This window comes from Ambystoma mexicanum, chromosome 1q, assembly GCF_040938575.1.
Source record: "Ambystoma mexicanum isolate Mex_15411 chromosome 1q, UKY_AmexF1_1, whole genome shotgun sequence".
NCBI classification, from domain to species: domain Eukaryota; kingdom Metazoa; phylum Chordata; class Amphibia; order Caudata; family Ambystomatidae; genus Ambystoma; species Ambystoma mexicanum.
In genome coordinates, this window is record NC_090922.1 from 1,447,047,682 (window position 1) to 1,447,074,614 (window position 26,933).

At 45.1% G+C, this 26,933-nt stretch overlaps 1 protein-coding gene across 3 annotated transcripts in view; it reads left to right on the plus strand.

Moving 5' to 3' along the window:
- ARMH1 (armadillo like helical domain containing 1) overlaps positions 1-26,933 on the plus strand; it is a 743,351-nt gene that overhangs the window by 196,251 nt on the left and 520,167 nt on the right. For all 3 annotated transcript variants that reach the window (XM_069642333.1, XM_069642332.1, XM_069642334.1), the window contains exons 4-5: positions 15,957-16,123; positions 22,692-22,888. In XM_069642333.1, the coding sequence (XP_069498434.1) occupies positions 15,957-16,123; positions 22,692-22,888 (364 nt within the window). The remainder of the gene's footprint in view (positions 1-15,956; positions 16,124-22,691; positions 22,889-26,933) is intronic.

Below are 26,933 nucleotides of genomic sequence, written 5' to 3' on the forward strand. Positions count from 1 at the left end.
ATGACCCATTTGCACTTGGAGGGGGGGGGGGTCTGTTAGAGAGGAAGGAGGTCAGTCATGCCAGTGCCCTGTCCGTGATGCCAAGGATATCATGGAGGCGGTTTATGAGGATGGAGTGGTTGACTGTGTCAAAAGCAGAGGATGATCGAGCATCCCTCCCGAGTGTGGTCCACCCCCTGTCCTTGCACTTACATGGTGGCCCGCCCCTAGCATCCCATGGCACTTGAATCCCCCACCCCCTGAGCATCCCCCAGCTCTTACCTAGCCCCTGGGCCCTTTCTCTCCCCCCCACCCTGATTGTTATGGTCCTGCATTTATTCACCATATCCTGACAGTCACTTACCCCACTGTACCCCCCGTGTTACTGCTCTTGCACCAACCAAGTGTCTCAAGGCCTAGTAGGACCATTATTGTTGTTTATATCCCTTGTCCCCCCCACCCTTTTGTCTTGTGGCACCTGGGAACACTTTTTGCTGTATAGTGCGCCTTATAAATATTCAATAAATAAATATGTTCACCCCTATGTATGTGGTTTAAAGTTCTTTCTAGTGACTGATCACAAAACAATGATAAACATGTTGAGTCCAGAGGGGACCAGAACAGCCATGCCTCGATTGAGCCAAATTATCAGCGAAGCCCCAAGATTAAACCCACACAGAGCATTTCATTCGTGGATGGAGGAACTCACACATGCACTGTATGTCTCGACTACCATTGAAATCGACAGAAGTCCTATTTCTAAAAGAGGAGTGCATAGTAGTGTCCAGTGAAGATATAAGTAAAGAAGACAACCATGCCCTATGTAAGAAACATTGGTTGGAAGATATGGACAAAGACCGAGTGAACCCAAGGATTGAAAAATATATCGAGGCAGCTTGGTCGGGCAAATGTTAAGTATCAGAGATGCTGCCTCTATATTGCAAACATTTGGAAGAGTTGTGTCTTGAAGGAGTATTTTTCAGGGCTGACAAGGCCATACCACTCGAGGAATTATGAGATTTATCATTGCTAAAGCGTTCAAAGGACATTGAAAGGATGTCTGAAAATTAGGCCAGCGCCATTGTGCACAACAGATACCATTGGCGCCTTAGGAAAATTCAACTTGTGACTTGATTGCATGCACATTGAACACAGGTTTGGAACAGTGGTGGTGAATTATCTCTCAAAATCGACGAATTTGAAATGTGTGCCTGATATCACCACATCTACAGTAATCAAGACATTAAAATCAATATTCATGCAAGAAGGTTTGCCAAATGAAATGGTCACTGACAACGTGGAGCAATTTACCTCTGGGGAAATTAAGAAATTTTTATACCAGACCAATATAGGACAGAGAAATGCTGCATTGTGGCACCCTCAAGCCAGTGGGTTGGTGGAACATGTCAACAGATTCATAAAAGGCAGAATCCGATTGGCTTTCTCTTCAGGACTTGGCCCCTTTGACACAGCTCGGGAAGCGATGACTGCTCACATGTTGACACAAAATGCAATCACAAGGGTGTCACGCTTGCATATGATGAGGCATTAAAACAGTGTGAATTGTGGTTCCTGCCTGGTTACCAAGGGTGAGAGAGATGCCACAATCTGCATGGAGGATTGTAGCATGGAGCGTGAGAAGAGTCAAGACCAAACAAAAAAGATGGTATCAGTGTAATCAGTGAGTGGGATGTGGTAAAAATAAAGCCAAATGATAAAGACTGTCGCTGGTTCCAGCTTTTCTACAACTCGGAGCGGCACAACGAGGAATGAATCCGGTCCTCGCTTCCGATTATTTCGCAGATGGAACATGGAACCAGTAGTTGTCTTTGCAAAAAGGACTCCAGAGACAGATGCTGCATCTTCTCTGGAGAAAGGCCATTGACATACAAGTCTTACCACCAAGGGAAAGTATAGTGGACTTGACATAACTCTTGATGGAGAAGAACTAACAAAAAGTCAAGCCGCAGAAGAAGGCAGTGTCAGAAAAGAGCATTTCACTTCAGTTGCCAGAAATCTGGAGCTTGACTTTGGGGAGGAAGACGCTGTTCGAAGTTTCTTGGCCTCCTGTCTGGAGGCGAAGAAGGACTGGTATGGCCTCGGGAGGATTGCTCAGTGGCAACGTGCTCGCCTTGGGAGCAAGACGACACAGAGCACCACAGGTTCGATAACCGGGTCCGCGCTTAGAACCCTCTGGGTATTAAGCGTGTTATAAATAACCTATCATATCATATCATATCATATTCCCTTTTCATACAAGGAAAGGAAGTATGTGGCATTGTGTGTTTCGCGAGATGAACTGGAGGTTTGCTGCAGTCTCGCAAGACCAGCCTAAAAAAAGTGTGAGCAGCAGGTAGGAGGCATGTACTTGATAACTGACCTATGAACAGAACGGTCGGGAGCCCTTGTTCGCTCCACTGCACGGTTTCCAACAATAAAGATACTTCTCGTAAACCTAGCAATACTGAATCAGTTACGTTAAGAAGGGGCTGAAACTCTTGCACAGAGAGACTACAGACATCAAACATTTTAGCCCAATATTACAGGAATAAACTTGTACACACAAACAGTTGCGCACCTTGGCCGGTCTAGCCCAGCTTCACCCCTTCATCTTCCTGCAGAAACACTCGAGTGACTTACTCAGAATCTCAGGACCCCAGGGACCTGGAAGACCGCAGTGACTTCCAGTTTTTTCACTGTGTCCCACAGAGTAAAAAAAAATTATATTCTCTTTCGTTTGGGTCTTATTGGCTTTGGTGCAAATTTGAGCTACGTGTTTAGGGGAATGGAACATTTAAATGGGAAGTTCGCTCAGAAATGTAATTGTCCCAGTCGATCGGGCATGTGTTTTTAAGCATACTGTAATCGATCTTTAAAAAACCTCCTATGCATCTTACCTTGGTTTTCCTCAAATTTCTACATCTGAAAACAACGGGTTGGGCGCTGCCATTTTGTGCTAATCTTATCTGTTGATACATCGCCATAAGTTCTAGTGCCTTCGTGGGAAGAATATAGATCACCCGCCCCTCAAGCTGACATCACTTGATGCTTACGCCCCTTTTCATAGCGCCAATGCACGTCTCATGTCAAAGTCCTCTGTGCGCAATCTGAGCTTATTCAGAAGTAAGCAGACATTTGTTAATTGCTGCGCAAGATCGCGCAACGTTTTTAAGCAAGGATAAAGTTATAAAAACACAAGTGTTAATATTTCTGAGGCACAAAATAAAAGACTCAATTTACTTTTGAACAATTTTATAATTACAAGTTTCACAAGGCAAGAAGCAGCAGTAAGTGAACTACCAGGCAGCATCCATCTACAAGAACTTTACCTGAAATGTTGATTGTTTTCTACAGCCTGTTAACCATTCAAGAGCCTATATGCAAATAAAGTATAGGCTGCCGGGATAGAAGAGAGGCTGGGTTAAAATAGTAAATAAGTACAGTAAAGTTGCAGTACACTATAGAGAGTAATATGTTTGTGATTCATTTTTAGGTCTTCTAGAGAGGAGTCCTTATCAAGGAGAGAACAGGAGACAAGGGCAGTAGAAGAAGTCTGCGTTTGTTATTGTATTCACTTCCCCTTTCCCCTTGGGTTTGCAGCCTTGATAGTTGTAATTAAGATTGTTAGGCCGGCAGGCTTAGGGGGTCTGCTGGGCTGTCGTCACTCCTGCAGGAAATTCCAGGCTGGCCTGATACCGTCTGATGGATTCTTCAATCAACATTGGATGATAATCATCAACGGGGCTTCTTGGATTACCATTATGTGGGACGAATCACCAGGAACCAATCTGTCCTTTAGCGGTAGCAGCAATAGGGAGGAACCTGTCAGCATTTGAAAGTCAAACAACTTCTTATCTTCTGACTAATGGAACAGCATCTGGGTTCAAGAAACATCAGCGATGTAACATAAGGACACAAGGAACAGAAGAAATGAAACACAGGGATTAATCGATCGCTGAACGCAATCAGTGTTTCATGAGGAACTTATATAAAACACGCAAAGCATGCAATGTTCACTACCTTAACTTCTTTTGGCTAACGTTATAATGTTTTCTTGGACATAATCTTCTATTTTGAGCGTTATGTGAAAAATAAAGTACTTCTTACATTGCAGACTATTGTTGTTTTCTTCAAAATAAATGTTTTCTTCCATTTGTGAAAAGAAAGAAACGTTTTGCGCTCTGAGAGGATGTGTGTGTTTATCTTCCTGGTTCTGCGTTGGGTAATGACACTGTACGTTTGGCTACACAGGCCACTAATGCCATGAAAATAGGATGGTGCATATCGTTTCGACAAGTGATGTCAGTTTGAGGGGCGGGCGATCATATTCTTGTTGCGAGGGCATTTGAACTTAGGGTGATATATCAACGGATAAGATTAGCACACAATGGCGGCGCCCAACCTGTTGTTTTCGCATGAATATATGTAAGAAAAACTAAGGTAAGATGCATAGGAATAGTTTTTAAGATCAATTACAGTATGCTTCAAAATACATGCCCGATCAATTGGGACATTAACATTTCTGAGCGACCTTCCCCTTTAACGAATCCCTGTTGCAAATTGCGTTCTGTTATGTACAGAATGTCTTAAATTCTATTCATTTCTAAAGCCATAGCTAAGGAGAAAATTCAAGTCTGTGCAAATGTATTTTTTCCTTTTCAGATTTAGACACATTCTAGCCTTTTTATCGTGCAGTCAAGGCAGCTTGTTGCATTTTGCAAAGGCATTTCTACAACCTGTAATAGTGCAACTATTCAAATGCGAGCGAAGGGAGAGAGCAAAGCTATTAAGACTTTCATCTGCAACAGCAGGCAGGGCAATAGGTAGACAAGCTGGCCCAAACAGTTCTGATTTTCCATTGATATCTATGTACACACATGTTATCGTATAAGATACTTAAATAGGAGCCAATTGCCATTGTCATGGCCTCGAAGCACTTTAGGTTGCCTGGGAACTTGTTTATACAGGATAAACAGTATGTTGCTATGAGGAATTGGCACCTGGAGAGGGTGCAAAGCCCTGCCTTTTTTAAAAATTGTTATTAGTACATCCGTTTATGCAGGCAATTCATTCTACAAAGGCGTACTCTGCTAACCAGATCCCCTTTTCACAACTAATGCCAAAAGCATATGCTGTTTTGCCCTGCTGCATCAGTAGCCTGGTTCGCGGCACCCGCTCTTCTCATGACGCAGAGCAGGCTCAAATATTACAATATGCACACTTGACCGCCGCAGCAACAGCAGAGCCACTGCAGCCCAGGGGTGATATTTAAGATATGCCCCCTGTACCCAAAATCTGATGGACATGAGTACGCCATTCTGGCGGCAGGGTAATCTCTAATAATGAGCTATGCTTGAATTTAGGCATAGTCATGGTGATACTTATGAACATGGCCGGCACATCCCAATTGATATTGCACATGTGTCAGCTCTGCTGTGGAAGGGAATGTGCATTCGGGTCAGACAGGCCGGTGCTGACTCAATAATAAACTTCCAAAAATGATCTGAGTCTTTTTCAAAACCGATGTGCAAACAGCCAGGTGCAACTGATGCATGTAAAATAATGCATGGAAACAATCTGCAAAATGTGCAGATTATTTTTGGAAGTTTTAACAATACATGTTCAGTTTGATACATGTCCTGGATTGTATGTACAGGACATCACACTCTGTGATTCCTAATTGTAACAGTCAAGATGGACAGTTATACTATAGAGGGGCCCGAAGAGACCGTGGTTTCCCGAGACCCAGAGACCCACGTGGTTGGGGAATGGTGGGGGCAGGAAATATTTACTACAGGAGAAACCCGGATTGGAAAACATAATGCGGAGCTCCAAGGCGGGCACACGAGAGTCGGAACGCCACACTCCTGCGAATTAGTAGAGACGCCGACGTTCGACTCTGGCAGCAGTCAAGAAGACATGGACATGGAACCTCCAGGCGGGCACACGTGAATTGAAACATTGCACTACTGCAAATTAGCAGAGCCGCCGACGTTCGACTCTGGCAGCAGTCAAGGGACCGCAAGCAGTAAGAGGCGGGGCTGCCGCCGCATGGGGGAGCCGCGGGGGCTCTGCAGTTGTGGGCCACGTGAGTGCCGCGGAGCCACGCAGTATGGAAAACAGCGTTCTGACATAATAACAATACAGCCCAAAAACACGAGATTCCCAGAGACCCACACTATCCCTTGCAGGGAGGAATTAAGCACTTACCTGGCCAGAGGTGACTGGGACAGGGAGCGGGTGGGGGTCGAGGACGAAGACAAGTTGCAATGCATCAAGGGAAAAAGGGGAGGGGCTTGGGGAAGCCTATATAGACTGGAGGAGGAAGTGAACACTGATTGGCCTGTTAAGTTCTGCCTATATAAAGACAATACTGGAAGGCAAGAGTGTGTTCATTCTTGGTTTTGTTGCAGATCGAACCAGACAGGAGATCAGGAGCTGCTGAAGGCTGGTGGGCGTATGAGGACTAGGAGGAGAAGTCTTGCCAGAAGTCCTTACCCCATTCTCTGCAAGGAACAGAGAAGAAACTCAGCATAAGCACAGAGAAGGACATTTCAGAAAATAATTCTGATTTGAAGCTTAATTTTATTTCCATCATTTTTTTTAAAAGTCTGAATAAAGACCTATTTTAATTTCTCTTAACACCGCCTGACTGTCTCATTGTCACAAAGTTTGGTGGCAGCGGTGGGATACTGAAACACGATATGGAGACTATTATCAAGGCCTTAGCAGGTGGACAGCAACAGCTCCAGCAACTGGTGCAGGTGCAGGGACACCAAGCCCAGGTGGATCAGCAAGCCCTGCAGCAAGCCCTACAGTTGCAAGCTGCCACCCAAGATGCCCTGAAGAAAGTGACAGAAGCTGTGGTCGCTCATAGAGGCATGACGCCGGCCCCTTCCAACATCCTACAGAAATACCAAACTGGGGAGGATCCAGGCTATTTGTTTGCAAACTTTGAAAGGGTGGCTAGAAACTCGCAGTGGCCGGTGGAGAAATGGGGGCATTTCATAGCTTCTTTGCTAACAGGCTCGATGCAAGGTGCCTACCAGGCGGCAAACCCGAACGGCGACACAAGTTACGCGGACATAAAAAGAACCATCCTAGAAAGGATGGGGGTGGTTGAGGAGGCATACCGTCAGAAGCTCCGGGAAACCAAACTACGCAATGGAGAAACACAGAGGCAACTATACTATCGGGGCACGATTTAACAGAAAAGTGGTTAAAACCAGCCAGTTGCACCATACCTGAAATCATGGAGAAAGTGAAGCTAGAACAATTTGTGGATGCACCTCCAAGAAATATGCAACGATGGGTCCGACAACACCATCGACCCACTCTCACTGAAGCAATAGACCTTGCCCCAGCATTCCAAAAAAGCAGGTGGAGCTAGGATAAGTCCCATGGAAGGAGGAAACAAAATATTAATTCCTAGACCCACGAATTTGGGGGATACAAAGCCAACCAAAGCAGATCCCAAAGGTATGACATGGCCCACCACAAGCAGACAAACCCAGTGTTATGATTGTGGGGAGTGGGTCCATATCGCCCGATTTTGCCCAAGGAAGAACAAATCAGAACCTATGGAAATTGGTTGTATTCAGAACCGGGAGTCCAGAAGGAGAAGAGAGCCCTATACAGTGGAAGCTTGAGTAGACAGTGTACCCCGACAAGGCCTGATCGACAGTGGAAGCGAGCAAACCGCCATCAGACCAGAAGTAAGTGTCTTGGGTAAAAAGGGGAAGCAAGAAATGTAGGTAAAATGTGTGCATGGGGATATAAAATCCTACCCTTCCAAAGAAGTAGACATGGAGGTTAACGGGGTTAGCACACCAATGGAGGTAGCCATCATGCCTCATATACCTGCTCCTGTGTTAATAGGGACGGCCCTACCCAACTTTGATGACTGTGTCAGAGAAAATGAATGGTTAAGAAGGCCTCTTTCTCAAACAGATGTTGAAGGGAGTAGGGGGAGAATACCAAGGAAAAGCAGAAGAGAGGTGAGGGAAGAGAAACAGAGATGGGTAGAAAGCTTCAGTGGACTCGTAGATTGGATTCCTGAAGATAAAAGGGTCTCTTTTAGAAGCGAAACACTAACTGACCCGACTTTAAGGAATGTCCTCGAACAAGCAATGAAAGACCCAGAGAATAGAAGCAGTTATCCAAGGTTCAAAATACAGCGAGGACTTCTATACCGGGTTACAAAACAAACGGAAGAACAGGAGGTGGAGCAACATTTGGTACCCCTGAGTTTCAGAAAATCTATACTGGGGTTGGCTCATGATGACCAGACGGGCGGTCACATGGCCAGAGAGAAAACCCTAGATAAAATCTTGAAGCGATTTTACTGGCCAGGGGTCTATAGGAAAGTGGCAAAGTACTGTGACGAATGTCCAACATGGCAGAAATCAAACCCAAACAAACCAAGACGTGCTCCATTAGTACCTATGCCATTGATTAAAGAACCGTTTTTCAGGATTGGCATGGATATAGTCGGCCCACTGGAACCCAGTAGTCACAGATACCAGTATCTGTTAGTACTGGTGGATTACGCTACAAGATATCCAGAAGCTTTTCCTATGAGAGGAACAAGTACCATCCAAGTATGCATTCAATTGATCCCATTCTTTGCCAGGGTAGGAATACCATCAGAAATAGTAACAGATCAAGGTCGGAATTTTGTATCAGGAGTGATGAGAAGAGTGTGTCAACAGCTTAAAATAAAGCAAATCCGCACCTCTATATACCATCCACAAACTGATGGTCTAGTAGAACGCTATAACAAGACCATTAAGCTAATGCTTAAAAAGGTAACCCCACCTACCGGAAAGAATTGGGACAGAGCAGTACCCTGGGTCCTAATGGTATTAAGGGATACCCCACAATCTTCAACAGGCTTCTCAACCCTTTGAATTGTTGTTTGGACACCAACCAAAAACAATACTGGATATCGCCAAAGAAGAGTGGGAAGGTCCAGAGGACCCTACCACCCTAGCAGACTATGTGATCGAACTCCAGGATAATCTAACTAGGATGAGAGAACTGGCTCAAACAAACCTGGGAAGATCCCAGTTGACCCAAGAAAAATATTATTTGTATTTGTATTTTATTTATTTGTATAGCGCACTAGGCCCGAGGGCAACCAGGCGCATATCTTAAGGTACAGAGTGCAAACATGGCGTAGATACAGTTACAAAGTGCAAACGTGGTATAGATACAGTTACAGGCATTGAATAGATACACAAGCATTTATCTTAAGGCACATAGGTACAAACAGGCAAAAACATGAGTTCTCAAGCAGTGAGGTGCCGGTAGTACGAAAAGTGGAGCTGGAGGCTTAGGCTGGTAGTGGGTGGGATGTAGAGGAAAGCCATAGCTTGGCTTTGTGTTTGAAAAGCGTGGCAGATGAGAGGGTTCTGATGGACAGTGGCACGGAGTTCCAGAGTTTGGACGCAAGGACTGGGAAACTGAGACCTCTGCAGTCTGTAGGTTGTATTTGGGAATTGTGAGTGCATGCGCTTGGGCAGATCTTAGAGTCCGTGAGGGAATGTACTGTGAGAAGCGGGAGGTTAAGTAGGTGGGGGCTTGGTTGTTGACACATTTATGAGTCAGAGTCAGTGATTTGAGCGAGATTCTTTGGGCGACCGAGAGCCAATGTAAGCTCTTCCTCGTGTCAAAGATATGCGCCGATCTAGTAATATTGAGGGCTGCTCTGATGGCATTATTTTGGGTGATCTGCAGTTTATTAAGATTAGGTTGGTTGGTGCCTTGGTACAGTGCATTGTAGTAATCGAGTTTAGACATAACCAACGTCCTGGCAAGAGTAATGCAGTTCTGGGAGGTGAGGAATGGGCGGCAGGCTGTGATTAACTTGCATGTGTAGGCCGATGCAGCGGCAACTGCGTTAGTTTGTCAGTTTAGGGACAGTGTGGAGCTCAGGTAGATACCTAGAGTTTTGGTCTCTTTAGCCACTTTGATGGAGTTACCATCAATGTGAAGGTGCTGAAGGCCGGGTCTAGCTTGCTAAGCCTTTGTTGGGTGGCAAGGATGAGGAGCTCTATCTTGTCATCATTAAGACAGAGCTTGTGGTGCGCCATCCATGCTTGGACGACTTGGTATACGTCGTTCAACGCTTTAGCGTCTGCAATGTAGTCACCAGTGATAGGGATGAGTATCTGGGTGTCATCCATGTAGTTGGTGTAGGTGACACCCAGATAGTCAAGCACATCGAACAATGGTTTGGTAAATACATTGTAGAGCGTCAGAGATACGCACGACCCTTGAGGAACTCCACAGGGGACCGGGGAAGGGTCAGCTGATGCAGTAGGTGAAAATACTCTCATGAGTCTATTATCCAGGAAGGATCTGATCCAGTTAGTAGCTTTTTCCGAAAAGTGGGCAGCAGATTTCAGGTGTTGGCATAAGATTTGGTGATTGACCAAATCAAAGGCTGCGGAGAGATCCAAAAGTAGTAGTAGGGCTAGTTTACCATTGTCTTTTAAGTCCTCTATTTGGGTTCTCAAATCTAGTAAGGCTGTTTCTGTCCCATGCCTAGGTCTGAAGCCAGATTGTCTTGTGCCAAGTAAGTTGTTAGTCTCCAAATATGTCTGTATCTGGAGGTAGGCCGCTCTATCTAGGATTTTTTTAGGAGGAACGGGACCGTGGTAATTGGTCTGTAATTTGTGGGTATGGACGGATCAAGAGTAGGTTTTTTTTCAGCAAAGGGATGACCCACGCATCCTTCAGATTATTGGGGACAATTCCAGAGTGAAATGAAGAGTTAATGAAGGTGGTAATAAAGGGAGCAAGGTCGTGGGCAGATTCCTTAATGATGGGGGCCGGGCAGGAGTCCCCTTGGCAGTTAGAGGGTTTAAGGTTGCTGATAATTTTTTCGACTTCGGGGATGGTAAGGGAGTGGAAGCTAAATGGGGGCTGAGTGAAGGTGGTAGTGGTGTTGGGTGTAGGAGGTTTAGAGAGGAGAGAGTTTTGTTTGGTGTTGATTTTGGCTTGTAAAGTGGTAATTTTGGAGAGGAGAGCATTTTGGATGCTGTTGCACCAGGAGCTGTCTTTGTTGCAGGTGTCTGGTATGGGTGAAGGGGATTCTAGTTCTTTAAGAATTTTGAATAGCTCCTTCGTGTTGGATTCAGCTTGCGAGATACGCAGGTTGTAGGTTTCTTTTTTTGCCTGTATGATCGCTTCTTCGTAATTGAGGGATGCGATGAAGAGGTTGCCTTTGATAGCGGGGCAAGGGAGACTTTTCCAGAGTGATTCCGCCTTACGTTTTTCTTTGCGGAGAGCTCTGAGTTGAGGAGTGAACCACGAGTTCAGGTGAGCTTGTTGTTTAGCTTTCCTAAGTTTGAGCGGGGCAATAGTGTCGATAGCTTTGAGCAGTGTTTGGTTGAAAGTGTCCACTAAAACCGTAGGGTCATTGTAGGGTGTGGCAAAGTTGTTCAAAAAGGGTAGGATAAGCGGGAGTAGCTTGTCCCGGGTGATGTCCTTTTTATTCCTGGTGGGAATAGAAGGGGCTATTTTAGGTTTGGTGCTTGGAATGGTGGCTTGTAGGTAGAAGATGATGACGTGATGGTCAGGCCAGGCACAGGCTGAGTTGGAACTTATCGTAGTATTGCAATTCAGGTCTACGATCCAGTCAAGCGTTCTGCCTTTATTATGTGTAGGTTCGAGGATACGTTGTTGAAAGCCTAGGTTTGACACAATGCTTGCAACTTCAGTAGCCATGAGATCCTTCGGGTCAGAAAGTCCAAGATTAAAGTCTCCTAGTAACAGCACTTGTGAGTTAGGTTTAGTGTTATTGGATAGGATGGACGTGATATCTTCTGTGAAGGAGGATAGGGGGCTGGGTGGTCTGTAAATGAGGTGTAGTGACGCTGTGTTCGTGGGTGAGAGTGAGAGTTTCACTGATAGTGATTCAGCAGAGCTGCAATGAGTGTTGGGGATGGGTCGCATGTTGATGTTATCCCTATGTATGAAGGCAATGCCGCCTCCTTTGGACAGGTTGGATAAGCGGTCATTTCTAAGGATAGAGTATCCTTCAGGGATGGCAAGGGACAGGAGCGGGCCAGAGGCAGCATGTAGCCAAGTTTCTGTGACAGCGATGAAATCGAGGTTCTGTGTAGTAATGAGGTCCGATATATCGAGGGCATGAGCAGTAAGGGTTCTAGCATTGATAAGAGCTCCTTTAAGTTCTTTAGTGGGTACGGTTGTTGATGGTTTGGGTGCAGTCTGAGTGACGGCGCAGGGTGTATTGGTGAGTGGGCGTTGGGAGCAGGGAATGCGAGGCAGTCTGGATCTAAGTATGGCATTCCTAAGTAAGAGTGTGCACGGTTGGTTGGGAGTAGGTTTGGTTGGAAAGTGTTTGAGCCACAAGGCAGGATTGTTGAGGTATGGGTTGGATGAGTGGCTGGTGAGAGGGTTATTAGCGTGTGTATATGTGAGGGGGTTAGGTGGTGGGGATGTGCTAAAGTGCATTATGGTAGAGTGTGAACTGGGGCTGTAGCAAGGAATGCAAGTGATGCAGGTGGGCGTTGCACAGTATGCCCTCGCTAGAGACCACGAGATGGCTAGGATGCATAAGATGATACTGGCCGGGGGCTGGGGCAACATGTCTACAATGATGAAATAACTTCAATGTATCAGGAGACTTTCAATGGCAGTGTGATAGCAACTTTCAAAGGCAGTGTGCCAGTAGATGAAATACAACTTTGATATGACGATGTGCTAGCTGGCAAGATGTAACCAGATACGGCTAGATTAGCAGAGCGGTTCGGGCAGTGCAATTATACTTATATGTAGTAGGGCAGAGGTAAGCATAGGTAGTGCCTGGATTACACAAAGGCACAGTAGTCATAGATCGGCATAGGCAATGACTAAATTACACCAGGCAAGGAACAGTAGGCATAGATCAGCAAGGGCAGTGACTAGATTACACAAAGGCACAGTAGGCATAGAGGAGCATAAGCAATGACTAAATTACACCACGGCAAGGCACAGTGGGCATCGATCAGGATAAGCAATGACTAAATTACACCACGGCAAGGCACAGTGGGCATAGATCAGCAATCAGAAAACCAGAGTTCGACAGTTTAAGATACGTGACCAGGTGCTAGTGTTCTTGCCCACTAGCCAGAAAAAAATGTTGGCCCAATGGAGGGGGCCGTATAAAATAAAGGCCGTATTAGGACCAGTAAATTACTTGGTGGATCAACCCGATGGGAAGGAAAAAACACAGAATTACCACGTAAACTTGCTGAAGGAATGGAAGACCACCGACAAAGACGTACAGGTAGCCACAAGAATGACCCAGGAACCTGCATTCAATTCCGTTCAGTGGGGAAAACAGCTCAACCCAGAAGAGAAAAGAGTACTGAGGGAACACCTTAAACCTTTAAGTAATGTGTTTTCCTTCTACCCAGGAAGAACACACTTGGCGGAACACAAAATTGAAATAGAACCTGGACAGACCATAAGGATCCATCCTTACCGTTTGCCTGAGTCAAAAAGGAATGCGGTTCAAGCAGAAGTGGAGGAAATGCTGAAACTGGGGGTAATTGAACCATCATGTAGCCACTGGTCATCCCCTATTGTTCTGGTCCCAAAACCTGATGGTAGTATACGCTTTTGTATGGACTACAGGAAATTGAATACCATCTCTACATACCAAGCCTACCCCATGCCCCGAATTGATGAACTTATTGAACAGTTGGGCACCGCTAAAAACATTAGTACCATTGATCTGAAAAAGGGTTATTGGCAGATTCCCTTAAGGACTGAAGATAAAATCAAAACCGCTTTTTCTACCCCTTCAGGTCTATATCAATTTACAGTGCTACCATTTGGCTTGCATGGAGCCCCAGCACCTTTTCAATCGCTGATGAATCAGGTTCTCGCTCTTCATCATGGATACAGTGCAGCCTACCTGGATGACATAGTTGTATACAGTAAAACCTGGAAGGATCACCTCAGTCACCTCTCATCAGTAATACAATTGCTGCAATCAGCAGGACTTAACATAAACCCAAAGAAAACCATACTGGCCGCCAATCAGATCCGATACCTGGGATACCTCGTCGTGGACGGAGTTATACGACCCCAGTTGGACAAAATTGAAGCCATAGGGAAACTGCCTATGCCCAGCAATAAGAAACAGGTCAGAGCCTTTTTAGGCTTCATTAGATATTATCGGCGCTTCATACCGATGTTTTCTTCAATTGCCAGCCCGTTGACAGATGCTCTCAAATCTTCATACAAAGGCAACCTGCTTAAAGACGAAGAAGCATGTAAAGCCTTTAAAGAGCTAAAACAGATAATATCAACACAACCTGTTCTACAGTGTCCCAATTTCCAAGAAAGATTTTTTGTACAATCAGACGCCTCAGGCATAGGAATGGGGGCCGTACTATCACAAGGTAGTGAAACTGATCTACAGCCAGTGGCCTTTATAAGTCATAAACTCTTGCCACATGAGGTGGTGTATTCTACCATTGAAAAAGAGTGTCTAGCTATCAAGTGGGCAATTGAGACACTCAGGTATTACCTCGCTGGAAGAAAGTTTAGTTTTTACAGATCATGCTCCACTCCAATAGCTGGCCACCCACAAGGACTCAAACCAAAGATTATTGAGATGGTTCCTGACCCTACAGGAATTTTGCTTTGAAACAGTTCACCGACCAGCGGCTTTCCATTTGGTCCCAGATTACCTGTCCAGAAATCCGGACCAGCCCGATCGGCTGGATGCTTGGGGGGGTGTATGTAACAGTCAAGATGGACAGTTATACCATAGAGGGGCCCGAGAGACCGTGGTTTCCCGAGACCCAGAGACCCACGTGGTTGGGGAATGGTGAGGGCAGGAAATATTTAATAAAGGAGAAACCCGGATTGGAAAACATAATGTGGAGCACCAAGGCGGGCACGCGTGAGTCGGAACGCCACACTCCTGCGAATTAGTAGAGACGCCAACGTTCGACTCTGGCAGCAGTCAGGAAGACATGGACATGGAACCTCCGGGCGGGCACACGCAAATTGAAACGTCGCACTACTGCAAATTAGCAGAGCCGCCGACGTTCAACTCTGGCAGCAGTCAAGGGACCGCGAGCAGCAAGTGGCGGGGCTGCCGCCGCATGGGGGAGCGGTGGGTGCTCTGCAGTTGTGGGCCACGTGAGTGCCGCGGAGCTGCGCAGTATGGAAAACAGCGTTCTGACATAACAATACAGCCCAAAAACACGAGATTCCCAGAGACCCACACTATCCCTTGCAGGGAGGAATTAAGCACTTACCTGGTCAGAGGTGACTGGGACAGGGAGCGGGTGGAGGTCGAGGACGAAGACAAGTTGCAATGCATCAAGGGAAAAAGGGGAGGAGCTTGGGGAAGCTTATATAGACTGGAGGAGGAAGTAAACACTGATTGGCCTGTTAAGTTCTGCCTATATAAAGACAACACTGGAAGGCAAGAGTGTGTTCATTCTTGGTTTTGTTGCAGATCGAACCAGACAGGACATCAGGAGCTGCTGAAGGCTGGTGGGCGTATGAGGACTAGGAGGAGAAGTCTTGCCAGAAGTCCTTACCCCATTCCCTGCAAGGAACAGAGAAGAAACCCAGCATAAGCACAGAGAAGGACATTTCAGAAAATAATTCTGATTTGAAGCTTATCTTTATTTCCATCATTTTTTTTAAAAGTCTGAATAAAGACCTATTTTAATTTCTCTTAACACCGCCTGACTGTCTCATTGTCACACTAATGAATCTAAGGAATTGGTTGTGATGAAAAATAAATACCTAAAAAAGTCATATGCAAAAAAGACTGCCCCAGGTAATGTTTTAACATTTAGTTTTGATGGAACAATATAAAATGTAGTGACATTTTGCATCTGCCTGGAATATTCTTTTTGTGATGTTTGACCTATATACATCCAACATCTCCCTACTTGTAAAGAAATATTACCTTTTTTTGTTTCCCTTTCCTGCAGCCCTCGTTATCTCGTTGAGTTTGTGGAGGTTGGCGGGATCTTAACGCTTCTGGAAATCTTGGGCATGAAGCAGCTGAAGGAGAAAGACAAGAAGGAGGCCATAAAACTGCTTAGTACATTAGCTTCCACTGGCCGGAAGTACAAGGAACTCATCTGTGAAAGCTACGGTAATGGGGACACCAGTTTGTGTTCTTTTGAGAATAGGTAGTAGGAACATGGAAACATTGTACTCTTTAGACCTGCGTGACATTTTAATACTAAATGTGGCATGCCACAAAGCAGAGCAAGAGCAACATCACACTTGAAGATATGAGAACTTAACTAAAGATATTTTCAGGGTAGTAATAACGCGGAGGCAAATCGATACAAAGAATGCCGCACAACCCTTCCACAATCCCTGGAACTTTCATATTGCAGCAAACATGGATAATTCGAAGGTGGTGGCTTCTATGCTGGCCCAAATAAGGATGGCTTCTCCTCAGTTAAAGTCTCTGCACTTCATACCTCTCTGTCCTGTAACCTTTCTGCGTAGACGTTACTTCTTCATACTAATCAAAATATAGGCCAGTACCTAAGTGTTGTTGGCTGCTGTGTAACCAATAAATGGCTCTGGCTTCTAATATTATCCTACAAAGTAACTGGGTTTTGTAATCCTTAATCTGGAGATTCCTTTATGGGTATATCCTCACTTTCAATTCACTCATAGTTCTGGAGGTATAAGTGTCACGCGTTTCTTTCTTGGCTCCTGTTTCTGTGTGTTTAGGTCTTCCTGTTTCTCATCCTAGATTCCTGGGAGACCCCTTCACTTGCGTCTTGGGGCCCTCTTTGTATTTGCAAGTTAGACAAAGGCAGTGGCAGTAGGTGGGATTGTATGAACTCGAGCTGTGCCCCAGAGCTTGCATCCGGTCACTGGCCACCTGTGCTTGTCAATGTCAGATATTTGTCATATAACGTTCTGCATCTCCCTATTTTAAGATCCTGTCTCTGTGCCCAACACCCATTCTCATCTACCTACTCAATGATTCAGAACTGTTGTGTGCCTTAGGAGACCTCTCCTCTGCCCCCTACTTCTACAACTCCTCGCTTTATGCCACATATCTCCGATCCTCCTCACCTACTAGCTCCTTCTCCCAGACAACATTAGCCTCTTCTCTACTGTCTTTCCTCCCCTCCTCTTCCTCCTCCTTCTCTCTTTCTCTGACCTCCTGTCAGGGAGATGAACCTGGTAGCCAGTCCCCACGAATCACAAATCCCTTCTTCCCTTAACCCTTGAGTTGAGGAATGCAGAGAAGATGGGAGGGGAAATGAGTGTCCTACCATTGCACTCTTTTCCAATACCGAAGCTGCAAACAAGGGACCCACAGACCCACCACCACGGAAAGTTCCCAGCACAGTACCCGATGGAGCTGATTGATATGTGGAGTTGGTGGCTGCAGAAATCCATAGAATCCGCAGAGTACAATGACACGAAGATGCAACAAAATTCCCAAAAAATACAAATGATCTGAAGCACAGTTTACAGTTCCAATGGTGTAAGGCTGTTTCAGCTAGCAACATCCAACATTTACAATTCTTTGACACAAGGGTAAGGCAGGTAGGTCAGGGGAGCCTGAGCTTCAGCGACACTGCCCCCCTGCCCGCAAGGGCAGATGTAGGGTGAATGGTGGAATGACTAAAGCTTTAGGGGGTACAGAAATTGTAATTGTTTATTTGTAAAGCACTTATACACAAGTGAGATGCTCCAAAGTGCTTCAAGGTGGGAAGGGAACAAGGGAATACAGTTGTCATTCTTAGGGCTTGAAGATTCCGAATGATCAAACAACACTAACTAGCATACTAGGCCAGAGGGATATCTACTAGTGTAAGTGCGTGACAAAGAGTAAGGGGAGAAGCGGGTGGGAACAGAACATACAGAAAAATAAACTACAGTATTAGGCCTGTCAACATTTCAGATTGCTAGGTGGTTGGTCTTCCATTGTGCCTACACATGAGTATTTCAGGAATGACCAAGCAAGGCAGGGGAGACAGAGGGAGGAAAGGACAGACAGACTTGCTAGGCCTAGTACATTCAAGGTCGTGCAAGTGTGCAGAACAGTAAGTGTGAGGGATTGTGAGGGGGACAAAGTGCCCCCAGTCCAGCAGGGGCATAGGTTAAGTGCAGAGTGGTTGCCCCTCACATGCAGCATATTGCAGTAGTGCCAATCAGAGTGCAGGAGACAAGTGCAAGAATGGGCGGAACCTGGGACCTGTGAGGCTCTGGAGGTGCACCAGGCGACCAGTCAGCGAACTTAGCAGGATGGGGAAGAGAAAGAAGGAGGAAAAGAAACAAAGAGAAAGGAGGTTAGCAGGGTAGAGGGTGGGAGGAGGAAGAGAAAAGGAAGGTCTTGAGGAGTTTCCGGAACATAAGGAGGTCCATCTCAAGACGGAGAGAGGCAGGGAGGCTGTTCCAGAGGGAGGAACCTGCAGAGGATAAGGATCTAGGTGAGGATAGGCGAGAATTCCATTGCAGGCGAGGAGAGGCATCATTCAGGAACTTGGTTCCAGCTGAGGAATAGATTTGTAGAGCCGCTGGGCGTGGGAGCACATAAGATATTCCCTTGACCCTCTGCAAAGTGTTGAGGAGCGCAGAGTGTTAAAGGAAAGGACCTTAAGACATGTGCGCAAGCAACGACCAACACTGCGTTCCCCTGCTTAGGGTTAGTGAAGGCGTCTTCAGTTATAGGACCAATGCCAGTGAGCTAACAGAGTTCTCAGCCTGGAACTGGGTTATAACTGGCCCTCTGTCACTCTAGGCTTCCAGGAGATGTTTTCAGACTAGGGTATGGGCTAGGGTTATTTGTTCCTCATTTTTCTGGATGAATTGGGCAGAAATTATCACATTGTCCTCATGCTCTTCCTAGCGTTCTCGTAGCATGTTGTGAGAAACCTGAAGGTGTCTCACTCGCTAGTCCCCGGGGACCTGTCATCCAGGTGGCCAGGACACGGCCATCGCTTTTGGATCCAGTTCCTGGGGTAGGACCAGTGCTGGAGGATCACTTGGACGAGGGGTCTTCGGGAAGTGGAAGTGGGGCACCGGATGGTGCGATGCAGTATCCCCTTCCATTTAACACCTTTTCTCCATCCTACCAGCAACCCCCGCCCACTTTCCCGACACAAACACTTTCTCACAGACAGTTCACTGTGAGCGACAACTGACTAACACCTGAGCTGTATACCTGACATGTCCCAATACAATGGTCAGGCAAGGTTAGGCAATTACTGATCATTACACACACCTGTCTTTCATCTCACATCCCCACATGGATAAAAGTCAGAGCATGAAAGCACCCTTGAGCGAGGAAAAGCACACGAGGAAACAGCAGTTCCAAGATGGCAGTTTAATACAAGGAGAAAGATGGCGAGACCAGAGAGGGTTACAAGGAGGGAGTGCCCTTGACCTTTAAAGACAGTTAACTTACACGAACCTTGGAAAGTAAGAAGCTTAAGACCGGGAAATAAAGCTGAACAGACATTCACTGTGCATTGCATCGATGGTACCTGGGGCTCTCCTGCATCGATGACTAAGGCGGATAGGAATGATTGCCACCGTGGGACTGTCATAGGCTTCTACAACAAAGCAGCGCCATTAAAAACTGCATAGCCAGTGAGTCAGAGAGACTTATGCCATACCAGCTTGTGTTTGAACCGAGGTTGCCAGCAGCAACATTTTATGAAGAAATCCAAAGAGGACATTGTGTGAAATGCATGTGATGAGCGACATGAACAAAATTGGAAAACAAAAGGAGTGAATGAACTTTGGAGAGGCCAAGCGAGATATCATATACAGAGTGGTGCGGTGCCACGTGGGTGTTCATTCGAAGGTCTGTTAGGTACCCAATTGAATGGTGACTGTATTGTAAAAGGGAAGTTTGTATTGAAGTGGTCCTGCAACGGGTGAAGCTAAATCCTGTGCACATTCGAAAGTCTTTGATAAATCAAGGTGAACTACAATTTCGGATCTGAGCCCGGCTGAGGGCATCCGGGGGTGAACCGTGAGTCATCAGAGAAAATTAATATTCTCTGAACTTTGTAAAAAGTAGGATCTGAGCCTGGTGAGGGGAATCCATGGTGAGGGGAATCCAGGGTGAAGCACTCGAGTTGAGTACTTGTAAGAAGAGCTGAACTGTGTATCTTATTTTTTGTACATCAGGCCCTCTGCATCAGGAGACTTTGATGAGAATAGAGATGTGGGCACAGAAGGTCCTGTTGCTGGAAATAGAACTGTATCCTTGTGCCAAAGAAGCCAGAGTGTGTGCTTTGCTCGAGTGAAACGCCTTGCCCCGGCTCAAAACATGGGGAAAGGAGGCCAACTGCCCGAACATACAGACATATCGTTTTGTGATCACTTCTTTCTTTTCATGAACATTACCCCACGCTATTTGTAAATTAGCGGTAAGGATTGGCAATAGATTTTTTTAGAATAGGCCATTTTATTTTGACAAGACTCCACTAGGACTGCATTATTATTTTTTGATGGTCGTAGCTTGCTCCCATCTTTAGATTTAGGTTTAGATAGGCATTTGTCACACCTTTGTGAAAGTTCAGTAAACACCCTTGGGGGTCACTTGTGTCTGTCTAACTGTTGATACCATGCCTTCCTTTCAATGTTTTAACACATCTGTGAGGTTTCCACCATACACCTGCTATAATGGGGAAAAAACAGGTGTGGCCCTGTGTTTTTTTTGTATCCCGAGTAATGCCCATGGATTCCGCTGATCCTGGGTCTATCTTTCATGATCTACTAACTTGAATTAAGCATTGTTTCATTTTAGTAAAATACTCTACAAGTCCATCGGTTTGAGGGTGAATAATGGATTTCTTGAGAGTTCTTATTTTCAGGAGAGGCTTCACCTCTCCTGAAAACCTTGTCCTGTCAAAATTGCTTTAGGAAAACCCACTATGGAAATGTATAGGATTTAATGTTTCTGAATATTCTGACTTTGTACACATTAGGATATCAGACACATTTACAATTAAATGCCATCCATCATTAATTAACATGTTATATAATGGTATGCTAAGTGGCAATTGTAAAGTTCAACATTCGCCATTTCCATGGATTTTTGGTGCTGACCGTCACAGAAGCGAGAGGTACTTTTGTCTCTCTTTTACTTTAGTTCCTTTCTTTAATTAAAACCTTTTCTTTTAAATGTAAGTGGTGCGTGTCATGGAGTTTCCATGCCGTTTCAGAAAATGTTTGTTGCTGGAGAATTTTGATGTTTTATTTTTGTGAGTGTGATACTTTTTGTTTAATGATTTACAAAGGAAAAAAAGAAAATAAAACTATTGAACAGTAATATCAATGGGCTTACATTTGTATTATTAATTGTTCTTCATTTTGGCATTAGTCATTATAAACGTGTCATTGTCGTTTGACATTAGCATGGCTACAGAGGGACATGTCCAAGACGCATTCAGTCTCTTGCTCCATCGTCTCCCCCATTCTCATATACATTCTCCCACACACACAGGGTTTATTTATCTATCCCTCTCTGCTATCTTTTCACCCACTTTTCACACTTTTTTTCACTCGCCTCAGTCTTCTACATCCTCTCTTCCGCTCTCTCTGTCCTTGCTTTCTCTTCACTCTCTCTTCTTCCTTCTTTGTTCTTTTCTTTGTCTCAATCTACTAAACTCTGCCGCTTGCAGCAGGAGACTCCCATGCGCTTTGTTTAGTGGAAGCTAGCAAATGTTTCCAGGTAACTTTTACTTGCGCCCTAAGTAGGTTCTCTTCCAGCCTTCATCAGGGCAGGCTCTGTGGAATTGATTAGGTCATAGGTATTAATGACAGTTATTGCATTAAGAGCCCTGATGCGGAGTAATCTTGTGCAATGTTATTTAAAATAGAATTTAAAAGAGGGTCCATAGGTCGTATTGGAATCCTCGTGGAATATTTCATGATTCATGAAATGCTCCATCTAATTTACCGCATTCACTACATTCCGGCGCACATACCCACCCTCTACACATTCTCTGTTCCCCACCGACTTTTTGTTGACTCCCGCTTTCATTCCTTCTCCCGCTTCTACCATATCATTGGAATTCACTCTGAATTGAAATGAAAACAAATACTGTTATTCAGGCCTTCAATATTGGCTTACAAAAGCCCCTTCCGTACTTTGAAGGAGCTCCTGAGCAGTACAGTGCTATCACCCCACTCCATGTCCCCAACCATCCCTAATTGTATATGAATGTAAATGTTCAACCTGTTAATGCCCTCGTGTGCATGCTGTACATATCATTGTTGATATGTCCTGTCCCTTTTTTCTTTTTAACTCCCCTCTCCCTGAACAGATCGAAGTTTCATCCATATGTTACTGCTTTTGTAAAGCAACTGAAAACGAGATTGCTTTGATTCCTGGTTTTGTGCAGCATTTCTTGTCAAATGAACGGTTTCCCCATGACAAATAAATGCAAAATACTAATAGTATGATATTTTATTTCTCCTTGTAATTCTAGTATTTCATCACAAAGTTCAGGTCTGTCAGTTGAGAGAGCGCATCTTTCTTTGGGTCTGTTTAAATAATGTTTTTCTAGTGGTTCTCTGCCTTGGGGAGGGTAGGTTAGTCCGTCTCTCGCAAGGCGGCCCCAGTTTCTGCGCCAGGCGGCTCAGACCTGCAGGCAGAAACCCTCGCCCTGCCAATAGGTCGTGTTCTGCTTGCTTGTAATACTGCTTGCATTTGCTGTTTTGCGCAGGTGTGCGTGCGATAGCGGAGTGCCTAGCACTGGCCAGATCTGAAGAGTTGCAGGAAGAGGCCCGGGCCCTGCTGGAGAGCTTGGCTCATGGCAACGCCAAGTACCAGAGCCAAGTGTACAAAGGTCTGATCGCGCTGCTGCCCTGTTCCTCGCCCAAAGCCCAGCAGCTGGCACTAAAGACACTCCGGATTGTACAGGTGAGAGACGGGCATGTTTGTCTGAGCAAGCAAACATGGCAAGTAGCCTATGAGTGGGTGCACTCTTGTGGAAGCGCCATTATTCACTCAAGTCAGTCTTCCTCTTTCCTGTAAATGCTTCCTGTGATGGTTTTTCCTTTTTGTCTCTTACCCACTTACACAGATGGTTATTAAGATACAATGTCGAAATCCCAGAACCAACATGTGTCAGTGAAGCAGGTGGCATCCAAAACGGTGTTCCTTCTCTGCAGCCCATGCTTCCAGGTTTCCTTACTGCATCAAGTTGCCCAGCAGTACTCTGTGCACAGTGCTTTTATATGGTAGAGCTGGCGACCTTGCACAAAACTGTCTGTTTGTTCTATGTAAAAGATGTCCTGCAGACACTTAGTACATTTTATCCCATTGGCTGCTTGAAAGCTTATGGATCCTTGTACCGAATATTCGGTTACCATTGCTGCCCGCTTCTGCTAGAAATCAGTTTAAACAAACACATATGTTCTGTACGAATAGCCTCTCGAAAGGTTTCCTGAAATTCTGAATCTTCATTTGGTTCCCAAGGACGCAGGGAACTACATTTTTAAAAACAACGTATAGAGAATATATGCCCCGAGTCTCTACCAATAATTGGATACATAAAACCAAAGCATCCTTCAAAAATATTAACTAGATATCCCCCATGCTATGTATGCCCAGGGTATCAAAGTAAATCCAGAGTGATGTTTTATAGTCAATATTTTATATTACACAGACGACAGCGCTTCAGGGGCTCAAAATATTCATGATAAGGACAATACACTACTCTCCATTCATATCCTAGGAACTGAGATACAGTGGAGGAGGGGACATCATGAACGATTGTGCATGATGAATAGGCGCAGACGGAACACAAGTCTTGCATTACATTCAAGGGGCATAAAGCAAGCAAATAAGCGGCCATTAATGAACAAATCAAACGTGTTACTGGGGCATCAGCGGCCACTCTAGTTGCTTTTCAGTGTTGGAAGGACGCTAACCAATGTGGCCCATTGGTTGAGTTATGAGTAGTAAGGCGACAGATGTTTGTCATTTCAGTTGATTGCAAATGGAGGTCTAGCCATATCTCTGTCAAAGAATAAAAATGATTCACTCAAAGTTGGATCCAAGTGAAGTTGGGTGATTGCTATAATTCTTGTCAGCAAATTTAAATGTGTATGCCTTTATTTCGTAGTATGATCGAAATACAGAATGCAGAGATAACCTTGCTTAGAGTTAGTAAAATGTGCAAAGCCCTGTGTGGCAGGCAAGGATTTTAATACCCCAGTAAGTGTGGTGACTATGCAAAGCCCTGTGTGACAGGCAAGGATTTTAATACCCCAGGAAGTGTGGTGAATGTGCAAAGCCCTGTGTGGCAGGCAAGGATTTTAATACCCCAGTAAGTGTGGTGACTTTGCAAAGCCCTGTGTGGCAGGCAAGGATGTTAATACCCCAGGAAGTGTGGTGACTATGCAAAGCCCTGTGTGACAGGCAAGGATTTTAATACCCCAGTAAGTGTGGTGACTTTGCAAAGCCCTGTGTGGCAGGCAAGGATTTTAATACCCCAGTAAGTGTGGTGACTATGCAAAGCCCTGTGTGGCAGGCAAGGATTTTAATACCCCAGTAAGTGTGGTGAATGTGCAAAGCCCTGTGTGGCAGGCAAGGATTTTAATACCCCAGGAAGTGTGGTGAATTTGCAAAGCCCTGTGTGACAGGCAAGGATTTTAATACCCCAGGAAGTGTGGTGTATTGGCAAAGCCCGGTGTTGCAGGCAAGGATTTTAATACCCCCGGAAATGTGGTGAATTTGAAAAACACTGTGTGGCATACAAGGATTTTAGTACCCCGGGAAGTGTGGTGAAATTTGCAAAGCCCTGTGTGACAGGCAAGGATTTTAATACCCCAGGAAGTGTGGTGAATGTGCAAAGCCCTGTGTGGCAGGAAAGGATTTTAATACCCCAGGAAGTGTGGTGAATTTGCAAAGCCCTGTGTGGCAGGCAAAGATTTTAATACCCCAGTAAGTGTGGTGAATGTGCAAAGCCCTGTGTGGCAGGCAAGGATTTTAATACCCCAGGAAGTCTGGTGAGTGAAATTGCAAAGCCCTGTGTGGCAGGCAAGGATTTTAATACCCCAGGAAGTGTGGTGAATTTGCAAAGCCCTGTGTTGCAGGCAAGGATTTTAATAACCCAGGAAGTGTGGTGAATTTGCAAAGCTCTGTGTGGCAGGCAAGGATTTTAATACCCCAGGAAGTGTGGTGAATTTGCAAAACCCTGTGTGACATGCAAGGATTTTAATACCCCAGGAAGGGTGGTGAATGTGCAAAGCCCTGTGTGGCAGGCAAGGATTTTAATACCCCAGGAAGTGTGATGAATTTGCAAAGCCCTGTGTGGCAGGCAAAGATTTTAATACCCCAGTACGTGTGGTGAATGTGCAAAGCCCTGTGTGGCAGGCAAGGATTTTAACACCCCAGGAAGTGTGGTGAGTGAATTTGCAAAGCCCTGTGTGGCAGGCAAGGATTTTAATACCCCAGTAAGTGTGGTGACTATGCAAAGCCCTGTGTGACAGGCAAGGATTTTAATACCCCAGTAAGTGTGGTGAATGTGCAAAGCCCTGTGTGGCAGGCAAGGATTTTAATACCCCAATAAGTGTGGTGAATGTGCAAAGCCCTGTGTGGCAGGCAAGGATTTTAATACCCCAGGAAGTGTGGTGATGGACAAGTTTACAACTGGTTAACTTGAGAAAGAATTAAGTTTAGGATGCATTAAATGCATGGTATTTGTACTAGAATTGGCAGAAGCCTGAAGGGAGTCACATCAGGAGAAGGGGCAATCTACTATCTATTCACGTAAATGTGTCCCTTTTCTGATGTACACATAGAGCAATCTCTAACTTTTGAAGTATGGACATAACAGATCCCCATAAATTGGATTAAGAGCTTTTTCTGAAATAAAAAGATTCTAATTCGTTGGAAACTTACAGGAACCTACAACAAGCGCAATTGAGTTAACATGCACTTATTAGATGTAGCAATTGTCAAGGATCCCTGAAAAGCCTGTGTGAGAGTGTAGATAGCTACATATGGTATTGAAAAAGCTAATCCACTCCGTGCAAAACAAAATAATACCGGCTGCTGCAGCGTGAAACAGAAGAGAATTGAAGTAGAATATAAAAAGATTTTAAACAAGTGAAAAGGAAATGAAAATTGCTTTTCAAGTTGATACATATAAGACGACCAGTACCACATGTATAATATACACAGTATGGTGGAGGTGTTTGTTAATGTTGATTCATGTCTGATCGCATTTGTTCCAGTGTGAAGCACATACAGTGCTCTCCATCAGAGTGAAGGGAAAGGGTTACCGTAGAAAGTTCTGTTAAATTTGTCACTGGGCATAGGCTAGCAGTAGGGGCTTTGGAGTTGTGCTCCACAGTGTTTGGGGCAGATTTCTGGTGCAATGTACAAGGCCCGCCTTTGTGGTAGTTGTTTGTGTGGCCTCTGGAGGTTGGGGCCTGATTTAGGGTGGCAATATGATTGGTGTGATTTGTTCTAATTTAACATGTCTGCTATGTGACAAACTCAACACAATTATGACATTGTAAATCATGGGATAGAGCAAAAAAACTATTTATAAAATCAAGCAGCATGCAATGCCAACTGGTCCCGAATTCTTGATCTTTGTCTCTGAGCAGTCACAGGATTTCTCAACACATTGTCTTGGGGAGCTTTGAATCCCCTATGCCAGCATACAAATGTTTTCAGTGTCTCAGCATTGTTTTGGGACTTTGGACATCAGGTCCCATGATGTTGAAGATTTGATTTCTGAATTGTGTGTGTGTGTGACCCTGGACTCTCAAGCCCCACTGTGTAATGTTTATTTTTCCTATTCAATTATTTGCAGTCTCTTGAAACCTTAGATTTCTGGCCCCCACAAGAAACATTTATCTTGCTACTCCTTGGGTCAATGTCTGTTGGGACCATGGATTTTCAGTCTCACTAGGCAATGCTTCTCTTGCTTGTCACTGATTCAATGGCT